The 26,833-nt window shown below is 37.8% G+C and overlaps 3 protein-coding genes across 6 annotated transcripts in view; 1 reads left to right on the forward strand and 2 right to left on the reverse strand.

Annotated features, from left to right (window-relative positions):
* Positions 1-1,139: 1,139 nt before the first annotated feature.
* Oip5 (Opa interacting protein 5) lies at positions 1,140-14,887 on the reverse strand. Its single transcript, XM_046461563.2, has 5 exons — positions 14,413-14,887; positions 13,980-14,046; positions 11,142-11,264; positions 6,960-7,041; positions 1,140-1,444 (listed from the first exon to the last, which is right to left on the reverse strand). The coding sequence occupies exons 1-5, from the start codon at positions 14,732-14,734 to the stop codon at positions 1,349-1,351; spliced, it is 690 nt and encodes a 229-aa protein (XP_046317519.1). The 5' UTR covers positions 14,735-14,887; the 3' UTR covers positions 1,140-1,348.
* A 182-nt stretch (positions 14,888-15,069) lies between these two features.
* Nusap1 (nucleolar and spindle associated protein 1) overlaps positions 15,070-26,833 on the forward strand; it is a 31,021-nt gene continuing 19,257 nt past the window's right edge. For all 4 annotated transcript variants that reach the window (XM_046461556.2, XM_058584691.1, XM_058584692.1 and 1 more), the window contains exons 1-3: positions 15,070-15,207; positions 23,742-23,810; positions 25,337-25,477. In XM_046461556.2, the coding sequence (XP_046317512.1) occupies positions 15,115-15,207; positions 23,742-23,810; positions 25,337-25,477 (303 nt within the window). In that variant the 5' untranslated portion in view covers positions 15,070-15,114. The remainder of the gene's footprint in view (positions 15,208-23,741; positions 23,811-25,336; positions 25,478-26,833) is intronic.
* The window catches only part of Ndufaf1 (NADH:ubiquinone oxidoreductase complex assembly factor 1), a 47,804-nt gene continuing 36,201 nt past the window's right edge, over positions 15,231-26,833 (reverse strand). The window contains exon 6 of the mRNA XM_058584693.1: positions 15,231-15,357. The gene's annotated coding sequence lies outside the window, so the exon portion shown is untranslated. The remainder of the gene's footprint in view (positions 15,358-26,833) is intronic.

Below are 26,833 nucleotides of genomic sequence, written 5' to 3' on the forward strand. Positions count from 1 at the left end.
GTCTTTAAGTGACTGCCTGTCCATCTGTCACCAGATTATAACCTCTGTGAGGATAAAAAGTGGCTATTTTTGCTTAATTTTTATTCACCACACCTAGATAATACCTTAAAATTTCATTAGATAATTTTTTAAAATAACACATTATTTTATTTATTTTTATGTGGTGCTGAAGATCGAACCCACGGCCTCGCGCATGCTAGACACGCACTCTACCGCTGAGCCACAACCCCAGCCCAGATAAATATTTTTTAAGCTAATTATCCAAAGTGCTAAAGGAAAAGTAAACAATAGTACTTTGATGTTTTCTCTCATTATTATCCTGAAGCTCAGTTTACAATAGCAAAGAGATAAATAAGATTATACAATTTGTTAAATATTACCCATAGAATATTATTTCTGTATTTAACATAAGAAAAAATGCTTCATCGATATTTATATATAATAATATCTCCATGTAGGAATACTAGTACTCAACATTAAGGCCAGCTGTATTTTCAAACCAAACCTGCATTTTATGCCAGAGGACATGTGGGATGTTGCACCTTAAATCCCTACATTTGGAGTGTAAGATGTTTCGGACATAAGTATTATGAAATCAGTAAATTCTTACGGCACATAGCTATGAAACCTGGATAGAAAGAAGACTCCTTAATTTCTTAATTGCCTAGCATGTGTGAGGCACTGGGTTTGATCCTCTATGCTATTTACCTCTATGCAATTTTCCAAACTTTATTTGGAAAATTGCATAGAGGTAAACATAATAAACCACATTTTCCCCTCTCCCAATCCCCGTCCTATTTTTTTTTTTTTTAGAGAGAGAGAGAGAGATATTATTTTTTAATATTTATTTTTTAGTTTTCGGCAGACATAACATCTTTATTTTTATGTGGTGCTGAGGATCGAACCCAGCGCCGCGCTCATACCAGGCGAGCGCGCTACTGTTTAAGCCACATCCCCAGCCCTGTCCTATTTTTTATTTTTAGTTATAGATGACACAGTACATTTCTTTTATTTATTTACTTTTTTTTAATGTGGTGCTGAGGATTGAACCCAGTGCCTCACTGGCACGAGGCAAGTGCTCTGCCACTAAGTCACAACCCCAGCCCCTGTCCTATTAAAAAAAAAAAAAATACTTTCAGTTGTAGATAGACACAATACCTTTATTTTATTTATTTTTATGTGGTGCTGAGGATCAAACTCAGTGTCTCACACATGCTACGCGAGCGCTCTTCCACAGAGCTACAACTCCAGTCTCTGTTCTGTTCTTGAAGACAATTGTTTTAAAAGAAATGAACAGCCTGTTGTGGAAGGTAACAAAAAAGTCTGAACTTGAAACTCAAACTTTGGTTCATTTTTCTGGCTTGGACTGGTCAGGAGTCACTTCATTCAGAATCTTCATTAGTGAATTTAACTGAGTATGCATCAGCATTATCTTCTCTTTCAGCTGGGAAAAAAAACACAGAGATGTCAGGGTATCTTACCCTTAACTCTCAATTAGTTGCAATGCCACTTCAAATTTTAGCTAGTGTATGTCATGATTGGAAGCTGGCAATATCTCAACATGGGTCAGGAATACATTTGTTCTGTTCTTGTTGTGAGAGTGCAGTAGTTGGAATTGAATCCAGGGATGCCTATTACTGAGCTACATTTCCAGTCTTTTCATTTATTGATTGATTGATGCTAAGGATTGAACCCAGGGCCACTGAGCAACATCCCCATCCCTTTTTGTATTTTATTTTGAGACAGGGTCTGACTAAATTGCTGAGGCTGACCTCGAACTTTCAATCCTCCTGCCTCAGTCTCCTGTGACCCTGGGATTACAAGCATGCACCACCACACACTGCTTATTTTTTGAGACATGGTTTTGCTAAATTGCAGAGGCTGGCTTCAAATTTTTGATCCTCCTGCCTCAGCCTCCCAAGTAGCAGAGATTACAGGAATTTATCACAGCACTTGGCCCTCTGTTCTATTTCTGAGAGAATTTTATACAAAGAAACCTAGCATACAGTAAGATCATCAGGCATAAAATTTCATTTGAAAACAAACAGTTGCTGAGCATCACTGCTTCTATGAAGAGCAGAATAAAGTGAGGTCACTGGATTTTGTTGAGCTAGAAGTATCAGGCTTCCCTTTTTTTTTTTTTTTTTTTTGCTGGGATTACAAGTGTGTGTCACCACACCTGGCTTCAACATGTAATTTGACTAAAAGTTATCATGAAATACAGAATTATGAATAACTTAGCCTCCTACTGAACTTTAGGTTAACAAAAAAAAATCTTATTTGTGCAATTTTTAGATACATATTTCTGGTATAGTTTTCACAATAAACTCAATCTGTTTTACAGCTAATTCTAGAGCCTGTTATTCTTACTGAGATACTCTGATACCTGTGAATCATTTTTCTTCTGCTTCAAAGATATTTTCTCTTAATCTTTCAACATTTTTCCTGTGTTTGGGTGTAGATCCATCCCTGAGCTACATCTCCTGCCTGTTTTTTTGAGGTGGGGTCTTGCTAAACTGCAGAGGCTGGCCTTGAATTTATAATCCTCCTCACTCAGTCTTCTAAGTAATTGAATTTATAGCTGTGTGCCATAGTACCTGCATCCCCTTTCCTTTTTTTTGGTACTTATATTACCAAAGCATTTTTAGGTATGCTTGATGGTTTCAACTAGACTCTTAGGCTTACTCGTTTTTCTTTATTCTTTTTTCTCACTTCTTCAGATTGCATAATTTCTATCTTCAAGCCTGATGATTCTTTCACTTGCTAATCAAATCTGCTGTTGAGCCCTTCTAGTGAATTTTTCATTTCAGTTGTTTATACTTTTCAACTAGGGAATTTCCACTTGGTTTTTTAAAATAATTTCTATCATTTTTACTAATACCTTCTATTTTTAAGACATTATCATCACACCTTCCTTAAGAATAATTTCCTTTACTTCTTTAGAAAAATTTTTTTTTTCTTTTTGGTACCAGCAACTGACCACAGGAGCATTTAACCACTAAGCTACACCCCTTGACAGTTAAAAATTATTTTAAAATTTTGAACAGGGTTTTGTTAAGTTGCTTAGGGCCTCACTAAATTGCTGAGCTTGGCTTTGAACTTGTGATCCTCCTGTCTCAGCCTCCTAAGCCTCTGGAATTACAGGCATGTGCCCCTGTGCCTGACTCCTTGGAAATGTTTTTAACAGCTTTTTAAAGCTTTGTCTGCAAAACCCAGTATCTCCACCTTAAAAAAAAAAAAAAAAATATATATATATATATATATATATACATATATATATATATATATATTTATTTATTTATTTTAAATTATAGGTGGACACAATATCTTTATTTTATTTGTGGTGCTGATGATTAAACCCAGTGCCTCACACATGCTAGGTGAGCGCTCTACCTCTGAGCCACAACCCCAGCCCACATCTCCATCTTTTCAAAAGCAGTTTCTAATGCCTACTTTTTAACCTGTATTTGGGCCACATTTTATTTCTTTGTATGTTTCATAACTTTTAAAATAAAAAATGAACATTTTAGGTAATATATTATAGCAAATCTGGATACCAGATTCCTTCTTGTTTGTTTAAATAGCTGGACTATCATAGTGATGCCTTCTCCTCCCATCCTCCAACCCCAGTTATGAGCATCTGATGTCCCTCACTCCTCATAACACAAAGCCTTCAGCAATGTGCAGTCACCCTGGGAATTTAGTGATTTTTGCACAAATCCCTGTGTTCAGTTATTTGCCTCTACTGGTATCATAACCAGCTGTCAATCAGTCTCTAGTTACTGCTGGCTAAACTGCTCCATTGTTATAACAGTGCCCAGAGGCAAAAATTATCCCATAATCTTTTTCAATTAAACCTTCTGCACTTGATGACAGGCCTATAATCCCAGCAACTAAGGAAGTAGAGGCTGGGGGATTACAAACTTGAGGCCAGCTTCAGCAAATGAGCAAGACTAAGACCCCGTCTAAAAAATAAACAGGAGGCTGAGGTTGTGGCTCAGTGGTAGAGTGCTTGACTAGTATGTGTGAGGCACTGGATTCAATTCTTAGCACCATATATAAATAAATAAAATAAAGGTCCATACACAACTATAAAAAAAAACAGGGCTGCAGATGTAGCTTAGTGGTAAATAAAAATAATTCAGACTCCTTTCCAGATAGTCTTTAACAGCCATTCTTGGTAAATCTAGTCTGTGGTTTAATTTGTTTCTCTCATGGAACTATCAGCTTCCTCTTAGTTGCTTTCTCTCTCCAAAATCTCCGTTGTTTTAAACAGCACCCTTAGTCTTGAACTCCTAAGTGTTATAAGTATTTCCTTTGGGAAGAGCTTCAGAATTCTGTTTTCACACTCTGCCTTTCACCCTGAGCAAAATCCTTGTGCCGCTGCTTCCAAATTGAAGGGTGGGGATAGTGTATTAGAATGACACCCTTGCTTTACAACAGGGTACTAGGCATGGGAGCTAGCTTCTGATCATCTCAGCTTTAGTTTCTCAGCATGAACTTTCTGCTTCACAAGCAATCTGTGCAATAGTAATTGAGTTTCCAATATTCCTAGCCTACTGTGCCTACAGTAAATCTATTATGCAACAAATGACATTCTTTTAGAATACAGCTTCTGTAACATTGGGGAGGGGAGGTAGTTGACAAATGCCATTGGCCCATTCCTACTGGGAGGATACCGTAGCCTTCAATTGGGGGTGGGGGTAAAGGATCCCCATGTTCTTGGCTACATCTGCTCAGATGGATCTTCTCCCCTCAAAGCTGGAGGATGGGAGAGTCTGTTATGGCTCATGGTTTTTTCACATACTTGTTTCTCCATTTTCTGCATGCCTGGAGGAAAATTTCCACAGACTTAAGATGCTTTCTTTTCTTTTCTTTTTTGGTACTGGGGACTTTTTGGCACTCAGGGTGCTTTACCACTGAGCTATATCCCCAGCCCTTTTTATTTTGAGACATTTTCCAAAATGTCTCACATTGTTTCTCATGTTATTTTGTGGCAAAGTTTCTCACATTGCCAAATTCTGCAATCATCACCCATAACTTTTTCTTTTTCAGTACTAGGGATTGAACCCAGCGGAACTCTACCGCTAATACCCCCAGGCCTTTTTTATTTATTTAGGGTCTCACTAAGTTGCCCAGGCTGGCCTCAAACTTATGATGCTCCTGCCTCAGCTTCTTAAGTAGCCAGAGTAGGTGGTAGTAATAGTAATAATAGTAGTAGTGGTAGTAGTAAGTGCACACCACTCTGCCCAGCTATATGGGTGTGTTTACAATAGAATGATAGTGATATAAACTAAGCCTCCATGGTCTTATAATAATTATCAGCTAGCTAACCCTTTATAGAAAAAGCTTGCAATCCCCTGCCTTAAAACATGATCCATGAGCTTAGAACTTAGTTTTGGTGGGTGGGGGGAAATCACTGTTCTCCTGTCCTACCATTATTCCAAATATTAAACTTTGAAAAATAAATGCCATTGGTCACTAAATGTGTAATTTGCAAAGAACAAACTATTATATACTACTAAAAATAAACCAATAGTAAATTCTTAGGTTGATTTTCTAAGGGTAGTTATAACCAAAATTTCACTAAGAATGAGCCATCAAGTTACCAAAACTTTGCTTTCTTCAACGTAAGTTATCAACTCCTCCATAAAACCCATTTAAATAAGAAATCTTAGGCTGGGGATATAGCTCAGTGATACAATGAACACAAGACCCTGGGTTTGGTCTCCAACACCAAACAAACAAATAGCTTAATAATATTTTACCACTCAGGGCTGGGGATATGGCTCAAGTAGTAGTGCGCCTAGCATGCGTGAGGCACTGGGTTTGATCCTCAGTACTACATAAAAATAAAATAAAGATATTATGTCCACCTAAAGCTAAAAAATAAATGTTAAAAAAAAGTAATAAAAATAATAATTTTTTACCACTCTTTGAGACATATAAACATAAGGCGCTTTCAAAGAGGATAGTCTATACAAGATGAACATGTCCATTTCCAGCATAAAAGGAGAATTATAGGATTATAATATTTGAGCACTCCCCCAAAATGGACCTTATAATATGGCTTTAATATTTTGCTTTCAGGTTGGGGCTGTAGCTCAGTGGTAGAGTGCCTGCCTTGCACGTGTGAGGTACTGGGTTTAATCCTCAGCACCACATAAAAAGAAATAAAGATATTGTGTCCATCTACAACTAAAAAATATTAAAAAAAAAAAAAATCTTGCTTTGTGTTTCAAATTCAAAAAACACCACCAAACCTTACATAGAGGATTAGAGTATCATACCATTTTATCATACCAAAGTTCATTGGTAGGAATTATCAAGAATTATCGCATTAAAAAATGACAAAATCATAGAATTTGCAGGGAAATGGATGGCATTAGAGCAGATTATGCTAAGTGAAGCTAGCCAATCCCTAAAAAACAAATGCCAAATGTCTTCTTTGATATAAGGAGAGTAACTAAGAACAGAGTAGGGACGAAGAGCATGAGAAGAAGATTAACATTAAACAGGGATGAGAGGTGGGAGGGAAAGGGAGAGAGAAGGGAAATTGCATGGAAATGGAAGGAGACCCTCAGGGTTACACAAAATTACATACAAGAGGAAGTGAGGGGAAAGGGAAAAATAATACAAGGGGGAGAAATGAATGACAGTAGAGGGGGTAAAGAGAGAAGAGGGGAGGGGAGGGGAGGGGGGATAGTAGAGGATAGGAAAGGCAGCAGAATACAACAGACACTAGTATGGCAACAGGTAAATCAATGGATGTGTAACTGATGTGATTCTGCAATCTGTATATGGGGTAAAAATGGGAGTTCATAACCCACTTGAATCAAAGTGTGAAATATGATATATCAAGAACTATGTAATGTTTTGAACAACCAACAATAAAAAATTAAAAAAAAAAAAAGAATTATCTATAATTAAAGGAACCACACAACCATTATGAATTTTACCTCTAAAATCTTTTCTGGTAGAGGTACATTGTGAATATCCATCTCAGATGCACTTACTATAGCTCTTGTTTTTAAGAGATAGCTAGATGGAAAATAGAGAGAGAAAATATTAGTACCATACCACAGTTAAGATTATCAATGAACCATACTTGCCTTCTGAAACACAATCTGTCAAGCAAAGCCTGCCTTCTTACTAAATTCCATTTCAAGATTTGTGATGTATTCTGTTGGAAAAACAATTTCTCAACAAACAAATCAGAGAGACTCTGTCATCCTACCTTTTCCCAGGGACAAATTATCCCAGTACAAACTGAAAACAAAAAACAGGATCAGGGGTTGGGGTTGTAGCTCAGCAGCAGAGTGCTCGCATAACACATGCGAGCCTTTGGGTTCGATCCTCAGCACCATATAAAAATAAATTAATTAAATAAAGGTATTAAAAAAAAAAACTGGATCATATGAAAATCATGATGCACACAAGTAGATCCTATAGCATACATATTTCAAAGGAAAAGTAATCGAATTGTAGCAAATAGTGTTGGTTGCTTAGCCAGTAGCCATTCCTTTTTTCTTTTCTTTCTTTTTTTTTTTTTTAGTTGTAGATGGACACAATATCTTTGTTTTATTTATTTTTTTAATGTGGTGCTGAGGATCGAACCCAGTGCCTCATGCGTGCGAGGCAAGTGCTCAACCACTGAGTACAACCCCAGCCCCTCACTTTTTTCTTATTAACAACCCAGATTTTCTCATATGTTCAGCCTAGGAGTTGAATCAAAAGTGTTCTAAGCTAACTGTGACAAATCTGTTGACACATTTGCTTTCCCAATAAGATGATCATATAGCTTAGTTCTAGCTAATGAGAATAAGAAAATTTCTGCCCATAAAATAAGTTCCTTTGTGTTTCCTTATGCCCCAAACACTCTTCCTTCCTGTTGAAGATGCTACCATCAATATATATTCATGCTGTACTCAAGAGGAAAAAGCCAAGAGAAGCACAGAAATGCTGACCCAGATCCCTAATCATGGTTGAGCCATCAGAAGGCTCCTGGGGTAGCCAATAGCCTCACCTTTTTTTTTTTTTTTTTTCCTATTTGGTACTGGAGATTGAACTCAGGGGCACTCAACCACTAAGCCACATTCCCTAGCCCTATTTTGTATTTTATTTAGATACAGGATTTCACAGTTGCTTAGCACCTCACTTTTATTGAGGCTGGCTTTGAACTTGTGAGCCTCCTGTCTCAGCCTCCCAAGCTGCTGGAATTGCAGACATGCGCCACCACACCTGGCCCTCACCTTTCTTTTTAAAACAACTGTTAAGTCAGAATTTTTGATACTAGCAACCAAATTCATTTGGATGGGATACACAGACATAGCTTCATTATCTTCAAAGATTCCTGCTAACCATACTTTCCTAATTTCTATTTAGTCAACTCTTCATCTTAAAGACTAAATACTCAAAAATCCCATAAGACTTTTAAATTTATACTAAAAACTTTGTTACTAAAAGCTTATTTCTCTAGCAAAAACTGAAATTATCGCTCTTCTGGAACATCTACTTACGTCTGTTTCCAAAAATGATTTACAGTTACTTACAGCACATATTGAGATACTTTTTTTTCCTCATTAAACTTAATTTTAGGACTGAGGTTGAGCTCAGTGTAGAGTTCTTGATTAGTATGTGTGAGGCACTGGGTTCAATTCTTAGCACCACATAAAAATAAATAAATAAATAGATGAACTCTATATAGTGCAGAGTGATGGGAAGGCAAGGGAGGGGGCATGGGGTTAGAAATGATAGTGGAATGTGATAAACATTATTATCCAAAGTACATGTATGAAGATATGAATTGGTGTGAATATACTTGATATACAACCAAAGATATGAAAAATTCTCTATATGTGTAATAAGAATTGTAATGGATTCTGCTGTTATATATAAATAAAAAATTAATTTAAAATAAGTAAATAAAGGGCTGGGGATGTGGCTCAAGCGGTAGCGCACTCGCCTGGCATGCGTGCAGCCTGGGTTGGATCCTCAGCAGCACATACAAACAAAGATGTTGTGTCCGCCAAAAACTAAAAAATAAATATTAAAAAATTCTCTCTTTAAAACATAAAATAAGTAAATAAATAAAATAAAGGTACATGTCCATCTAAAACAAAAACAAAAAAAAAACACTTAATTTTGCCAGGTGCACTGGTGCATGCCAATAACCCGGTGGTTGGGGAGGCTGAGACAGGAGGATTGCGAGTTCAAAGCCAGCCTCAGCAAAAGGGAGGTGCTAAGCAACTAAGTGAAACCCTGTCTCTAAATAAAATACAAAATAACACTGGGAATGTGGCTCAGTGGTCAAGTGGCCCTGAGTTCAATCTCTGGTATCCAAAACAACAACAATAAAAAAACTTAATTTTAAATAGATTGTTTAAAAAATGAGGAATTCATAGTAAAATATAATTCCATCTCAAGTATACATCCTGTTAGAAATCTGCAATGAAGAACAAATGGTATATACCTAATGCACGTGAAACAGTTTCATAGTAACAAGTGAGTTTTACCTATAAATTTTATTGTTTTATCAAACAAAATGAGTTAGAAACACTAATCTGAAAATAAGCTCAGTGGGGGCTGGGGATGTGGCTCAAGCGGTGGCGCACTCGCCTGGCATGTGTGCGGCCCGGGTTTAATCCTCATCACCACATACAAACAAAGATGTTGTGCCCGCCGATAACTAAAAAATAAATATTAAAATTCTCTCTCTCTACCTCTCTCTCTCTTAAAAAAAAAAAAAAAATAAGCTCAGTGGCACCAGCCATTCAGGAGGCTGAAGCAGGAGGATTCCAGGTTTCACACAAGGATTGGCAAGATAACAAGACCCTGTCTCGTGAATAAAAAATAAAAGGGGCTGGATATGTACCTCAGTGGTAGAGCACTTGCCTATCATGTACAAGGCCCTGGATTCAAACGCCAATACCATGGAAACAAAATAAAACAATACATATCTAAGCACATTAAATGGAAATGAAAAAAACAGAAGCATTTATGTTTTATGAAGGGAAAATGAGTTTTGAATTCATGGATTCACACCTCAGCTCCTCCACCTCTCTGAGTCCTAGTTTTCTTATAATAAGAACTCAATTAGGTAAGTATAATGCCTGGCAGAAACCAGGCTATCAGTAGTTGTTGTTGCTTAGTGGTTAAGAAAAGACTTTGATGTATATTTCAGTTTCTTGTAATAAACAAAAAAGCTAAATTAAAAGGTTCAATTTACTAAGATAAAGAAATACCTAATGTAATTTATGAGAAATAACAGCAAATAGGTACTTTTTCAAGTCCTAGGAGACCCTGTGATCGCTACTTTTACTTTTCTTCGTGCATCTGTTTCATTATTCTTTTTCAGCAGATTTCTCTGCATCTACATGTATAATGTTGAAAAACCTATCACAACTTAAGAGCTTTCGCTTTTCAACTTCAGCACCATCTACAAGTGACAAGTGCCCATATTTCAAATTCCTAGAGTAGAAAATATGGTTTATTTGGGTCAGGTAAAAAATCCTATACATGTGAGTGGTGTCTTGCATGAGACAAATATGATGACAAGGTCCCACCCTATGGGAGGGAGATGGGCAAGGGCACAAACCCAAAAGGTATCTATGGCAAAAGCTTGCCTTCCTGAATTTTGTTTATTGAAAGAATAGCTTCTGAATTATTCTATGGTACCACTATGAAGACATGGTATGATTAGAAAACATCTAAAATCATCTTAATGTTATAAGATTATATTTTTGTTCTACTACTTTTTTTTTTTTTTTTAAATTTTTAATATTTATTTACTTTTAGTTATCGGCGGACATAACATCTTTGTTTGTATGTGGTGCTGAGAATTGAACCCGGGCCGCACACATGCCAGGCGAGCGCGCTACCGCTTGAGCCACATCCCCAGCCCCGTACTACTACTTTTTTTTTTATAAGAGTGCTTGGCTTTAGCATCTTCTTGAGTACAAATACTTTGTCTTTTCCAAAAGATCTTTTAAAATTTATTTGAAGGCAACCCCTATTGGGTTTTCTCTTTCCCTGCTTAATAAATTCACTTGAATATATTTTACTGTTTTATGCTCAAAAATAAATAAATACATATTTTTTTAATCTTTATTTTTTGATAAACAATATCTATATCTACTTACCACACCATTTTATCACTGGAAAGGCAGAAGTGACCTCTCAAGGCAGCCAAAGCAGCATGGGTGGAATATAGATGGAAACCAATGGGAATTTCACAGGAACCACAGAATAAAAGGTTGTAAGTGCTAGGAGGGAAAACACAAAATAGGTAAGAAAGAAAATCACAGAACAAATCAAAATAAATAAGTCTCTGGAAGCATTTCTATCACTTAAGACACAAGAGAAATTTATGTTATAATAGGAATGAGACTGAAACAATGTCACATCCAAGAAAGGGTAACTCAGGTTTTAATATAATTATACTCTAAATTACAGAAACCTTCATGGATTCGTCCATTAAAGCAATTAAGGATATATAACTCTGAGATAGGTAATTTATCGAGGGGGGGGGAGGAAGCTAACTAATGAGATTAACACTGAAACATTCAATTTATTTTTGTATTTTAAATTCTTTTTTTTTTTTTTGCAGGTTGTATTTCCCTTGCACATATCTCTTATCACTGAACTATACCTCCAGCACCATAAAAGTTGATCAATTGTCTGATTTTTTTTCCACATATTTTAATGAGTGCATTATAATTGTACATATTAATGAGTTCTCTGATTTGTTTTAAAACACTCCATAGATTGGGCCCGGTGGTATATGCTTGTAATCCCAGCCACTGGGAAGACTGAGAAAGAAGATCATAAGTTGGATGCCAGGTTCAGCAACTTAGTAAAACCCTGTCTAAAGATAAAAATAAATAAATAAAAAGTACTAAGGATTTAGCTTAACGGTAAAGTACCTCTGTGTTCAATCTCTAGTATCAAATAAATAAATAAATAAATACTCCAAGATAAATAAAAAATGAAGAATACAGATAAAATAAAATTCTCTCTCTCTCTCTCTCTCTATATATATATATATATATTTTTTTTTTGTGTGTGTGTGTGGTACTGGAGATTGAACCCATGGCTTTGTGCATGCAAGGCAAGCACTCCACCAACTGAGCTATATTCCCCAGCCCAAATTGTCAAAATATTGGTAAATGTTGAAACTGGGTAATGGGTACATGGGAATTATTACAGTATTTGAAGTATTTTAAAATTTCTCCATAATAAGGAACCCAACTACTATGTATAACTATAAAGTTCTAATTTTTTAAAAAGATTAAAGAGAAAATGCTCATTTACTCGCTCGCCTGCCATGTGCGGGGCGCTGGGTTCGATCCTCAACACCACATAAAATAAAGATGTTGTGTCCACCAAAAGCTGAAAAAATAAATATTAAAAATTCTCTCTCTCTCTCTCTCTCTCAAAAAAAAAAAAAAAAAGAGTCAATCTACAAACACTACTGAATGCCTATTTTAGCTTATTTTAAAAAGTAGTTTACAGGCTAGGTAGAGCACTTGCCTATATGTATGAGGCACCAGTATGATACTCAGCACCATATAAAAAAATTAATTAATTAATTAATTAAGGATATTGTGTCCATCTACAACTAAAAAAAAAAAAAAAAAAGGGTAGTTTAGTAATATACTTTCCTGGGAATTAGGTTATATCTTTTAAAAACAAAAAGTGTTATTATCTTATAAAGATTCTTACAAAAATATTTATGAATGGAATGATATAATTTCAGATATGTACTTAAAAACATTAAGGAGGGGTAGGTATGATTATAGATAAAACATGATTGGCCATGATTTGCTAACTGTCCTCATTTAGTGACTGGTAATACATGGGTTCATTATACTGTTCACTTCTGTTTAAATTTGCAAAAACAATTTAAAAAGAAATATTTTACTTATAACCAATATAAGCAAAATTCCACAAAGTAAATATTACTGTTGAGCATAACAAAAATTCAGCATAACAATGCTATTTTTAAGTGCTAAGACTGTAATACAATAATGCTTACTGAAATTAGTTACATTAAATCTTCCACCAGTAACAGAATAATAAAATTTGGTAGAGAAGCAACCTTTGGAAGTCAGGTGCAGTGGTTCAGCCCTGTAATCCCAGGTGGAGTGGCCCACCCCTGTAATCCCAGCTAAATTCTAGGCCAGCCTGGACAACTTAGCTAGACCCTGTTCCAAAACAAAAAATAAAAAGGGCTGGGGATGTAGCTCAGTGGTAGAGTCTGGGTTCAACCCCTAGTACTTTAAAAAATAAAAAGAAATAAAAGGAATGAATTGTCTTTCTGTCAAAGGCCAATATTCAAATTTTTGGAGCCTTATTTTAATAATAAATTCACTGAGTACTTGATTGTCACTTGTAAGTCATACAGCATTCAAGTACTTAATAATCACCTTGTTTTTTTTTTTTTTTCTCTCCCAATTTCTGAAATCACTGAATCCTGCCATGATTTATTACAAATTCCATGTTAAATACAAACTTGAAGTCTTGGTAACCTAAAGGATTGTAGTTCATAAATTATTTTCACTATAAACCAAAATTTTCCACTATAAAACACACCTTTTGGGGTGGGGTTATGGCTCAGTGGTAGAGTACCCGTCTAGCATGGGTTAGATTCTCAACACCACATAAATGTAAAATAAAGATATTGTGTCCACCTAACACTTAAGATTGAATATTTTTAAAAAGACATCTTTTTTTAGCCTCACTTCATTTGTATATAACACTAGGAATGTGGACCTCAGAAAGATTTTTAAAACTACACAAAAATCTTCTTCGTTTCATAATACAACAAGTTCTTACAGGTGTGTCAAACAAGTAAAAGAAACATTCTATCATTTGATTATACTGTATGAACATAATAAACTTTATCGGAACAAATGGTATACTCCTCGGACAGTATACAATTTGTTTCTAGAAAACCATCAGTAATTCTCGGTACACACCTGCATTTAAGCGAACCTTCAATGCCAACCAGGAAGGGTGCTTCCAAAATGACGTTATTTGTGACTCCTAAAACGAAAAACACGGGTCACAACTTGAACTTGTGAGGGCCTTGAAAAGGAAAACCTCCCTCCTGGTCAGACTCATAGTAGCGCTGGGGGCGGACACCAAGAAAGGAGGCCTGGCTCGGTTTTAGAGCGTTTGACTAGCAAGCGCGAAGCCCTCTTTTCCAGCCCCAGCGACTGGGACGGGAAAAAAATTTAAAACCGGGGGGATAAAAAACAAAACCACGAAAACCACCCCCACCCTCCGTAAACCACCCCCACCCTCCGTCCCAAGGGGCAAATTTCTTTCCAAATCTACATCCTGTTTCCTTTCCAGCGAGTTTTCTGCTAGCCCGTCCCAGACTTCTCCAGAAGCCGCCCTCCAACTTACTGGAGAAGACCACGGCCCCAAGGGAACGCGACAGGTCCCAGGCGAGGTGCACTGAATCCGCCAGCACAGAGTGGCATTGCGCGCACTGGAACACCGCGCATCTCTCGGGCTGCAGCCACGACGGCAGCAGCGGGCTGATTGGGTGTTCTTTCGCCCCACATTTCGTCGGACCGAGCGGCGAGGACCCCTCCACCACCTGTGTGTCCCACTCCATGGAGGTGGTAAAAGAGGATTCGTCGATCACCTCCTTAGCGCCGTCACAAAAATCACCTCGGGACACTTCTGCACAACGAAACCGATGCCGCCGCGGCCAAGCCGCCATCTTCCTGCTGCGGTCTCCTCTTTCAATCTCGCACCAAACTCTGCTCCAAGCGTCACCCCCGCGTCCTCAGTAGACCCTGTGAGCGGTGCGCTCCACAGCTCACCTGTAGCTTGGACGAGCCCCTAGGGCCTTCCGCCTTCGCGGTATTGGAGAGGTGAAGGGTGGAGCGTGCGCCAGTGGAAAATCAGTTTTTCTATTGGTCAGCGTAAGAAACCCCGCCTTCGAGGCATTTTCAACCAATGGAAGTGCAGCGTTCTTCGTTTAAACGAACTATAAAGGTCTACTGGGCCAACGCCTAGAGTGGCGCCAGAGTTTTGAACGGTGTAGTTTACGTTAGCTGACTGACCCTCTGCGCTTCTCCAGTTGGATTGTAGAACGCGATGACCGTCCCTTCTGCGGAGGAGCTGGACTCCTTCAAGTACAGTGACCTGCAGAACTTAGCCAAGCGTCTGGGCCTCCGGGCTAACCTGAGGGTATGGGGCTTGCGGTGCCGGCGGTTGGGCGGGCGGGTAGGAATTAGAGCCTGATAGAGAGAAGGCGCAAAAGGGTCCAAACTCGTGCCCCCGGGATGAGGCCCAGTCCTTTCCCTGGAGCATGAGATTTGGTTCCCGGTGGTTAAAACTCTGCAAAATGGAAAAGGAGCAATAGTTGTCACTTATTATTCGAAGCTGCTTTTTTTGAGGACTCACGTGGGCCTTTGCTCCAAAGGGCTGGTTTGGATTGGTTCGGTTTTATTTAAAGTACTCTGATATTTCCCAGGTATTATGAAACAGTCCCAGAAAGTGCAAGGTTGTCTTAATGCCAGTTGAAGAAATAATTAGCTCTGCTTCTGTAAAACTCTACAGTAGTACCCATAATCTTTTGATAATTTATTGGAGGACCTGACCGAAAGAATGACTTTTAGAGGACCACTCTCGTGAATAATTATTTATTTTGGCACTGGGGAGCTTAATTACTGAGCTACGTCCCCATTCCTTTTTATGTTTTTTTTTTTTTTGAGACAGGGTTTCACTAAGTTGCTGAGGGTCTCGCTAAATTCCTGAGGCTGGCCTCGAATTTGTAATCCTCCTGCCTCAGTCTTCCAAATAGCTGTGATTACAGGCATGCGATACCACGCCCTCTTTTGGATAAAATTTTATCGTTAGTCCCTGATCTTATATGCTCTTTCTTTAATTGATCACTATTGTCAGTGGTGTTCTCTTCAAAACCGATAAAGTTTTTGATTCTGAGTCTGCAAGGCTTGGGGAAAAAATATGGGGATTCAGTTTGGGACTGGAATTTTATAATTTGAGATTTCCCATACAATGCTAATACTCCAGAGATTTGTTCTGTAAGATGCCAACAATTAAAATTGGATGAATGTCTAAACCAGTTATCACAAATGTTTTTAAATGGTTTAAATAGAATAATCATGGTCCAGGTATCTCTTTGGTATGTCTGAGTGTTAAAGAAGTGTCTCTGGGAAAGTTTCTGGGCTATAGCGTTTAATTGCTCTTCAATACTTGGTGAATAAAGCCTTAATTCCTTAACTTAAATCCAGTAGGCTTTTTGCTATCCCTCTGGAATCATTTGTATCCAAGGCTGTATCCCTAAACACTTGGCACCCTTGCCCATCTGTGTAATTTCTCATTTTGACCCTTTGACCTCATATTTCATTTTCTCTTCTTCATCTGCATAAATACTTCTCAGTTGCCTTTCACAGTTTAATGGAAATATTATCCTGATGTGGCTCCTGGTCCCCTATTCTTCATTTCCTTGGCTACAAGTTCCCTACTCCAGCAATCATGGGAATACTTTTAAAGCAGTTTATTTTCAAGTGTTGTTTTTGAAGATTTGCTGGGCTACGTCTTGCAATCTGGTTATTTGTGCATTGTATTTTTTTTTATAAATTGCTTGAACAGTGGTTTCATCTATCCACCTTGGAAGTCTTTATAGCACTAATGCAGTACATTTTATGTAGGAGATGCTGGATAATTATTCAAAACTTCTTTACAACTGCTTCTTGGCAGTACTAGAATAATACACTGGAAGATAGTTTGGTTGGAAAGAATTTTGAGGAGGCTTTTCACCTGAGTTTAGAGCTCTGGCTAACATTTAAGGCCTCATTAATCATTGAATATCTAAAGAGCTAGATTTTTTTCTGAAAGTTTTACCATCATTGTCTCTTGAGGCACCTGATCTAGAATAGCCAATTAATTGCTGTTTTTTTAGAAGTAGGGTTATTTCTTGTTATCATAGATCCCATTGCTTGCCTAGCACACAATATCTGGCACATTGTAGTTATTGATAAATATTTATTAGAATGTCCTATTTCCTGGACAAATCTGATCATTCAAAGCTTTATTATAATCAACTGTAAGAAGAAATTGAGACCCTTAAGGAAAACTGAATTTGGGCTAGGTATTAAATTATATAACCATATTTATTTTGATCAATATGATAATGGTTCAATGGTTATGTTTCTTTTTAAAAAACAAAACAAAAACCTATCTCTTAGAATACATACCAAGTGAAGTGTTTTTCTTTCTTTCTTTTTTTGTACCAGGGATTGAACCCAGGGGCGATTAACCACTAAATTGCTGAGGCTGGCTTTGAACTTGAATTTATGATCCTCTTGCCCCAGCCTTCAGAGCCAGTAGGATTGCAGGCCTGCACCAACAGGTCCAGCCCAAGTATTTCCATGTGAAATGTTATGAAGCCTGTAAAATGCTCCCGAAAAAAATAGAGGGGGAACTAGGTGAAATAATAACAACAAAATGTTGATAATTTTGGAAACTAGTAACAGATACATGGGGGTTCATTATACTATTCTTTTTACCATGTTTGAAATATTGCCCAAGAGCTCATTGAATCAATTGCCTTTTAAAATTACAAATAGCAGAAAAAGATTAATAAATTGCTTTAGAAATAATTAAGATTTGATTAAACTTGCCAGGCATGATGATGCACGTCTGTAATCCCAGCGACTCAGGGGTCTGAGGCAGGAGGATTTCAAATTCAAAGCTAGTCTCAGCAACTTAGTGAGACCCTGTCTCAAAAAAAGATTAAGAGAAAAAAAAGGATGTGGATGTGGCTCAATGGTAAAGTGCCCCTGGGTTCAATCTCTGATGCCCCCCTCCAAAAAATATTATTTAAATAAATTCTACCAGTATAATGTCATTAAAAATAAATTTAGAAAATATTGGCTCGCTCTTTTGAGATGCTTTGCTTAATGGTAAAGCAAAAGAAAGGAGTCGGTTACTAATATTTGTGGCCATGGTCCTTTTCTCACTATGCTCTCTCTTCCCTCTTGTAAAGTTAAATTATGAAGAACAACACTATTTTCTATTTCTTTAGACCTCTCTACTCACCTGGCAAAACCCAAGCCTAATTAAACTCAGCTGTTTAATCTGCCTCTTTAATCTTAATCTGCCTCTACTTATGCAGCTGACCTTGACTAGAGAAAAAACTTTGTTGATTGAACTTTATTTATTTTTAATGTGGTGCTGAGGATCGAACCCAGGGCCTCACACAAGCTAGATGAGCACTCTACCGCTGAGCCACAACCCCAGCCCCCACTCTAAACTTTATTTATTTTTTTTTATTATAAATCTTTCTCCTTTGTTTTTTTTTTTTTTTTTTTTGGTACTGGGGATTGAACCCAGGGGTGCTTAACCATTGAGCCACATCCCCAACCCTTTTTATATTTTATTTAGAGACAGGGTCTTACAGAGTTGCTTAGGGCCTTGCTAAATTGCTGAGGCTGGCTTTGAACTCAGTCCTCCTATGTGATTCCTATGTGAATCTAAAAATTGGCATTTGATCCAACCGTACATTCTTTTTTTTTTTTTTCTTTTAAATAGTTTTTTGTTTTTGTAGTTGTAGATGGACAGGAAAGAGAGAGGGGAACTAGGTGCCTTTATTTTATTTTTATGCAGTGCTAAGGATCAAACCCAGTGTCTCATAGGTACTAGGCAAACTCTCTGCCACTGAGCTACAGCCTCAGCCCCTCCTGTACATTCGTAGTACTCATTAACTTTCACTTTTTTTTTTTTTTTCCCTGCAGTACTGGAAAACAGTCTCACTTTTGAGGAGAATTATTTCCTATTTTCCCTCCTCAAATTGATTCCCTTTCTTCCCTTGGTAATTTTTCCTCTTAGGTCCTGGGGAAATGGATGCAGTCAGCAAAGAATTACCCATCTTTGCAGCACCAAACCCTCCAGTCAGCCTGCACCTTTACACACTGCCTATGCTCCCCTCCTTCCCATTCTAGTAAAAGACTAATACCTGTGGGCAATCTTTCTACTTAAGCTTTCAGGGGCCCTCTGGCCTCCTCTAGGACTATACTCCTATAATTAGTACTCCCTCCTGCTTTGCTTTTTCCAATTCTGCTGGCTCGATACCATACTACATAAGATCTTTCTTAGTATCACCCATCAATTTTTTTTCACCCATCTTTAAAAAAAGAAAAATCCTTCCTTAACCCCAACTCCTTCTCTCATCTACTGCCCCATTTTTCTGTTCTGTTCTACTGAAATTTACCATAGTAGAGCCACCGTCTACAAAACTTGGTCCATTTCTGGTCTCAACCTGCCTACCAATAGATTTTGGCATGGTAGAACACTCCCCTCTGCTCAAGCCAATTTTTTTTCCTAGACTGGTTCTTTATAATTTTCTCCTTTATTTTTTATAGTCTCCTGGGCTGTTTTTTACTCTGTCAGATACCTAAATATAGAGTGCCCCAGGATTCTCTCTCTTTTGGTGGTCTTCTCCCACAATTTTAAATTCATCTAGAAACAAATGCATCTACATTTCCTGGAGGATTTCTCCCCTGAGTTGTGAATTCACATATGTAAGTGCATCTTCCACAGCACAATCAGTTCCCAAAACTGATGACCTTCCCATCTCAGGCACACTTGGACCACCCTTGATTCCTCCCTTCATTGCACACACCCACCCATCCTTCTCAGCACTCTCAACTACACCTAAAATCTGACCTTTGTGTACAGTCCTGGGTCACAGCACTCTTGGCTGACAACCAGGGTCCCATTCTTCCTATTAGGTTCTGCCTCTACTCTCACTTCTTTGTAGTCAGAGTGGTATTTGAAACTGAACATGTTATTTTTTCTGCTTAGTGATTTTTCAGTTCTCTCACATCTAACATAAAATCCAAAATCTTCCAAATGTAATGAAAGAAATTTGGTTTCATCCTGATTTTAAGGGATTTTTTTTTTTTTTAAGAAAACAACTAAAATTGTCAATAAGGAAATTCATTATGGACTATATATTAGATGACATTAAGAAAATATTCTCTCTGGTCACCTCTTTGATTTCCCTTCCCTCTAACTCACCCCAGTGTTCAACTTAGAATGCTTTATTTGCTGCGTCTTCATTCACATCTCAGCTCACTACCACCTCAGAGAGGACTTTGCTGACCTTCCTAACTCAGGCTGTACCACCACGCTATCCCAGTTACCCAGTATATTGATTTTGCCTTATAGCACGTGATAACCTATCATTTATTTCTAGCTTACTTGGTTAACAGGCCATTTGCATGCTAGTTTACTGCTGTAATCTCCTGGATGTCAAGAGACCTTATCTGTTTTGTTCACCAGTCTCTCTAGTGCATAGAACAGCATCCATTACAATAATGCTATTGAAGGAAAGCATGACTAAATGCTGAAAACTAACATCTCTACTTCCAGCACAGTTCTTGAGCATCACCTTATACCATTTAACCTAGATATCCTCACTTGACTCTGCTTTATGTAGCTAACTTCATCAATGTTGCATGTTTGGTGAGGTTTTCATGGTATGTTAAGAAAGGTTAGAATCACAGAAGCAAAAATACCTTAACTCTGCCAATCACCCCCTTCCCAGAGAAAATTAAGATACTACTTTATGGGCTGGAGAGGTAGCTCAAGCGGTAGCGCGCTCGCCTGGCATGTGTGCGGCCCAGGTTCGATCCTTAGCACCACATACAAGATGTTGTGTCTGCCGAAAACTGAAAAATAAACATTAAAATTCTCTCTCTCTCTCTCTCTCTCTCTCTCTTTCTCTTTCTCTCCTCTTAAAAAAATTAAATAAAATAAAATTTAAAAAAAGATACTACTTTATTACTTGTTGGAATGGTGTCTGCTGCTGTCTCAAAGCCCAGTATTCTGGTATTTGGGTGGGGGGTTGGAGGATGTAGCTTATACCCTAAGCAAAAACTTTCCTGCACACTAAAGCCCAAACCAAATTTCAGGATCTCTGTCTTTTTTTTTTAAACATGGGTGATTTTAAATGGTGTGAAAAGAATGGGAAGCCAGATATGGGTGTACACAGCTGTAATTTCAGTTATTTGGAAAGCTTTGTCAGAGGATTGCAAATTAATATCAACCTGGGCAATTTAATGAAACCCTGTTTCAAAATAAAAAAGGAGTCAGGATGTACACTTGCCTAGCATACATGAGGCCCTGGGTTCAGTACCCAGTACTGCAAAAACAAAAATAGGCAGTGTGGCTGAGGTCTATAATCTCAGCTACTTGGGAGACTGAGGCAGGAGAATGGCAAATTCAAGGCCAGCCTGGGCAACTTAGCTAGACCCTATCTCAAAAAATAAAAAGGGATGGAGGTGTAGCTCATTGGTAAAGCACCTCTGGGTTCACTCCCCAGTACTTCTGGAAAGGAAAAAAGAGCCCAGCCCAGTGTCTGGATCCACCTTAAAAAGGAAATCTCTAGCCTTCAACTGCTTAGGTTATATGGAAGAGGTTGGGGGTGGGGAAGAATCCAGTCAATACACTTGATCTTTCAAAGCCTGGAATATCCACTCAGATTAGTATTCTTCTTTCAGAAAAGACAAGGGAGCTGGAATTGTAGCTCAGTGGTGCTTGCCTAGCACGAGTGGGGCACAGGGTTCAATCCTCAGCACCATATAAAAATAAATGAATGAAATAAAGGCATTGTGAATCTGTGGCCTAGAATATTTGAAAAAAAAAAAAAAAGAAAATAACAAGGGACGGGCTGGGGTTGTAGCTCAGTGGTAGGGTGCTTACCTAGCACTGTGAGGCACTGGGTTCAATCCTCAGCACTATGTAAAAATAAAGATGTTGTGTCCACCTACAACTAAAAATATATATTTTTTTAGTTGTAGGTGGACACAACATCTCAACTGCTTAGGTTATATGGAAGAGGTTGGGGTGGGGAAGAATATATATGTAATTTATTTATTTAATTTTTTTAAGGGGCTGGGGTAGTTCGCCCATCACGTTTGGGGCCCTGGGTTTGATCCTCAGCACCACAAAAAAAAAAAAACAATAAATAAGATATTGTGTCCAACTACAACTAAAAAATAAATTTTAAAAAGGAAATATTTCCTAGAGTGAAGAGAAGCTAGGGGTTTCCTCTCCCCTAGATAACTATGCCTATCCTCTTCTCCAAGACTGGCATCTTTTGCATTTTCCATTTTAGGGACCCCCACCTGGGCACAATAAAATTTGCCTATTCTTTGACTCATGTTTGCACTGATTTTACTTCTTCTTCTTCTTTTTTTTTTTTTTTTAGTTGGACACAATACCTTTATTTTATTTATTTTTATGTGGTGCTGAGGATCCAACCCAGCGCTCTACTGTTGAGCCCCAGCCCCAGCCCTGATTTTACTTCTTAAGTGTTTTGCAGGGCTAGGATTGTGGCTCAGTGCTAGAGTGCTCGCCTAGCCTGTGTGAGCACTGGGTTCGATCCTCAGCACCACATACACATACAATAAAGATATTGTGTCCAACTAAAACTAAAAAATAAATATATTTTAAAAAAGTGTTTTGCATGTATCCCTACTGCCATTTAGCCCTGCTGTTCAGGCCACAGTCACCTGTTTTCCTAAAATAGTCTCCTAGCTGTGTTTTCCTGTCTTCAGTCTTATCTCCTTCAAGTGAATCCTGCACATTTTGTGGCCAAAGTGATCATTCTGAATGATGCAAAATTGGTCACTCAGTGTTACCAGCACTCCAGGCCAGAGCCTGATGTGGTTGCAAAGGACTGGATTCAGTCATCTGCACACATGAGAAAACAACATAAAAAGGAAAAATGAATTTAATTGTAATTTGACCAAAACTGGGAAGGTAGCTTTCTTCGCCTGCCATACAGTAGCAGTTTTGATTCATAGAAATGAAAGCCAGAAAATGTACATATGTAGATTTAGCTAAGTTGTACTAGTCACACAATTCCAGTTTCCAATCCTTGCTTGTGTCTTCCCAGACTTTGGGGGCCAGTTTCTCAGTTTCCATTCTCAGCATGAGGATTTAAAAAGTAACTTTCGCCAGAAAAGGGAAGTAAAAAACTCATTTAGGGGCTTTTAATTTTAAAGGGACTCTGATTCAACATTGCCTTGCTTCTAGCACTTCAGAGACTGCCCTTTGCCTCAAGGGTAAAGTTCATACTCTTCTTGTTTTTGTTTTTATTTGTGCTGAAGATAAATCCAAGGCCTTGCATGTGCTAGGCAAATGCTCTATTACTGACCTATATCCCAACCCCCTAAAGTTCACATGCTTAGGAGGCTTAAAAGGCAGGCCTAGAGAGATCAAGCCCTTTCCCAACTTTCTCTCCATCCTCACCAAGAGTATGCTCCACCCATGCTGAATTTAATTCTTGAAACTCCACCTTGTTGCCTTCCCGTGCTATTTCTCTATTAGTTTTTCTATATCTAGTTCTCTCTAGCCTCCTGATCTCAGCAGCCTGAACCAGCACATTTTGATCTTAAAACCAGTGTGTCCAGTTACCTGCTAAAGTCTTCCCTGACATTCCAGATTTTTATGGCTAAGCCCATTTTTGTTCTTTGGGGCATTTATCTCTCTATATTACATTTGCAGTTTTCTTTGACACTAGGGTATGAAATCCTTGTGGGTAGGGGCCAATTTATCCAGGTCATAATTCTAGTCTTCTAGCCTAATCAGAGTATATTTAGTGAATATAAAAGGAAGAACAAAAATGTTCAGCACATCTTTCTTACTCATTTGACTTTTCGCCCTAATGATGAGGATTTTTTCTGCAGGCAGACAAGTTGTTAAAAGCCTTAAAAGCCCATCTTAAACATGAAGAAAGAAAAGAAAATAAGAATCAGGTAAGTAATGTTTTTCACCACCACCTAACTAAATTATGTTTACTTACTGAGCAGTTAATAGTAATTAGTGATGATTTAAAACATGCTGTTTTTTTTTTTAACTAGAGATCATTTTTGACAATTGTGCCTGTGACTATCTTTTCATAGTTATTTGTTAAAATGATAAAACTGTCTTAGGCAGGCATATAAATTGTTAAATAAAGTGTCCCTATACAAACGCAAAAGTTAATTACTACTTGCCAAATATTATGAAAGTTAGCATGGGATAAGTAGGGAGGGAACTAAATTTAAAATCAGAAAGACCCAGCTTACGTAGCAGTTCTCCTTTCTTGAAAAACTCAAATTCCTTTGTGTGCTGCTAAATTGAGTGTTGCAAAAAGCAAATTAATTAGGTGCTGTGAAAATGACTTATATAACATATAAAACACTGCTGATGGGAGAGTTGTCATGGCTGCTTCATTCCTATAATGAAGACTTGATAAGGCATGACACCTAAATAGATCAGTGGCCAGGATTCTCAACTTGAAATTGGAGGAAATTTAAAAAAGAAAAGTGAAATTGAAGAAAATGTTACAAGGCTTTAATTGGAGCCTTGGTCAACTACTGATAGACAAAAAAATTAATTATATATTTAGAAATGAAGGTAAATATAAACATGAACTAAATATTGAACTTTCTCCTCTGTCTTTACAATCTCTGCAAGTCCATATTCCAATTTATAAACATTTGAAAACTTTCAGTATTCTAATTTCCTTTTTCCATGCATGTCCATGTTGTGCTGGGGATAGAGCCATATGCATGCTAAGCAAATACTCTACCACTGAGCTATAGCCCCAGCCATAAGAATTTATTTTGAATTCAGGTATAAGGGCTGGGGGTGTAGCCAAATGATTCAACTTTTGACTATCATGGACAAGGCCCTGGGTTCCATTCCCAGCACTGCAAGAAAAAATAAAAAAATAAAAAAGAACTTTAAAAAGTTGCTAGATCTGGTGGTATGGAGCTGTGACTCAGTGGTAGACCACTTGCCACAGGGTTCGATCCTCAGCATCACATAAAGATACATAAACAAAATTAAGGTATTGTATCCATCTACAACTAAAAATATATTTAAAAAAAAAAAGTTTCTATATCCCTGAGCATGGTGGCACACACCTGTAATCCCAGTGGCTCAGGAGGCTAAGACAGGAGGATCCTGAGTTCAAAGCCAGCCTCAGCAAAAGTGAGGTGCTAAGCAACTCAGTGAGACCCTGTCTCTAAATAAAATATGAAATAGGGCTGGGGATGTGACTCAATGGTTAAGTACTTGATAGACCAAAAATTAAAATGATCTATTTCAAATTCAACATCTTGGGCCATTCCATTTTGAGCAAGGTAAAAGTCAAAATTCAGTTAGATATCAGATTCCTAAGTAATGAATCTGTGAATAAAGACCTTAGGTGGATAAAAAGACTTGATATACAAGCCTTGGGTAAATCAGTTTATACTGTAAATGGAACATAGTAAACTAATGTTTCTCTTTTCAGGATGAAAGTCAAACTTCTGGATCCTCCAAGGATGAAACTGTGATACAGATTAACAGTCATGAACAAGCCAACAGGGAGCCAATTGGCAATATCACCAAAAGGAGGAGGTGCAAGACAGTTCATGGGCACCCTGACTCTCAGGTGAATAGAACTGTGCAGATTGAACAAAAGCCACCATGTTTGCCAAAATTGGCATTCTTAGCTTTCCTTTTAATTCCCTTATGAGGTCAGGTGGTTGGAAATTCACCATATACTGCAACAGCTCTTCAAAAACACAGACCTGTGTCGGGGCTGCTCATCATTGTACCCCAAACCCCTAGCATTTAGGAAGAAATTACTAAGTATTAAATATAGGGCTGGGGCTGTGGCTGAAGCGGTAGCGCGCTTGCCTGGCATGCATGAGGCCCAGGTTCAATCCTCAGCACCACATGCAAACAAAGATGTTGTGTCTGCCGAAAACTAAAAAATAATTTACATTTAATACTTTTTTTTTTTAATATTTAAGTATTTGTTGAATAAATATGAATATTCATTAAGTGACCACTTAAATGAGGTGTTGTAAATAAGAAGGAAAGAGAAACCAACATGGGAGTATGGTTTTAAAGTTCTCTTTCCTAGCTTGCCCTCCCACTGATCACGCTATACTTAATCTTTCAATAGTGTGATTATGGGGCTAGCTAGGGGCTTCCCTCTGTTTTAGTTACTTTTTTTTTTTTTTTGGTACTGGAGATTGAACTTAGGGGTACTATACCACTGAGCCTCAACCCAGCCCTTTTTATTTTGATATAGGATCTCCCTAAGTTGCTTAGGGCCTTGATAAAGTTCTGAGACTGACCTTGACCTTGGGATCATCTTGTCTCAGGCTCCCAAGTAGTTGGAATCACAAGCATATACCACCACACCCAGCTATACTTTCATTCAAATGTAACTTTTACCAGACACAGTCCTAATTTCTTATTTTCTGGCTTCACATAGTCCCTTGGTCAGTAGAGTACCTCGGTCTCTTACATTAGTTTATCATTTATAAGAGAACCATTCTTTCCAGTGGTCCCTAATTCCTATTCCCAAATTAACATTCTCATGACACTGGATAAGGCACAAAACCAAATCTACCACTCAGAAGTCTTATTCTTGGGGCTGTGGTTGTAGCTCAGTGGTAGAGTATTTGCCTAGCACGTGTGAGGCACTGGATTCAATTCTCAACACCACATAAAAATAAATGAATGATGGGCTGGGGTTGTAGCTCAGTGATAGTGTGTGCACCTTGCATGTGGAGGGCACGGGTTTGATCCTCAGCACCACATAAAAATAAAATAAAGGTATCCATCTACAACTAAAAAAATATTTTAAAAAATAAATGAATGAATAAGGCTGGGGATATAGCTCAGTTGGGAAAGTGCTTGCCTTGCATGTATAAGGCCCTGGGTTCAATCCCCAGCACCATAAATAAATATTAAAAAAAAAAAAAAAAGTAACTTTTTTTTTTTTTAATTCTGC

This window comes from Marmota monax, unplaced genomic scaffold (genome assembly GCF_021218885.2).
Source record: "Marmota monax isolate L192 unplaced genomic scaffold, Marmota_monax_Labrador192_F-V1.1 WCK01_AAM20220418_F8-fsc00001, whole genome shotgun sequence".
Lineage (NCBI taxonomy): Eukaryota > Metazoa > Chordata > Mammalia > Rodentia > Sciuridae > Marmota > Marmota monax.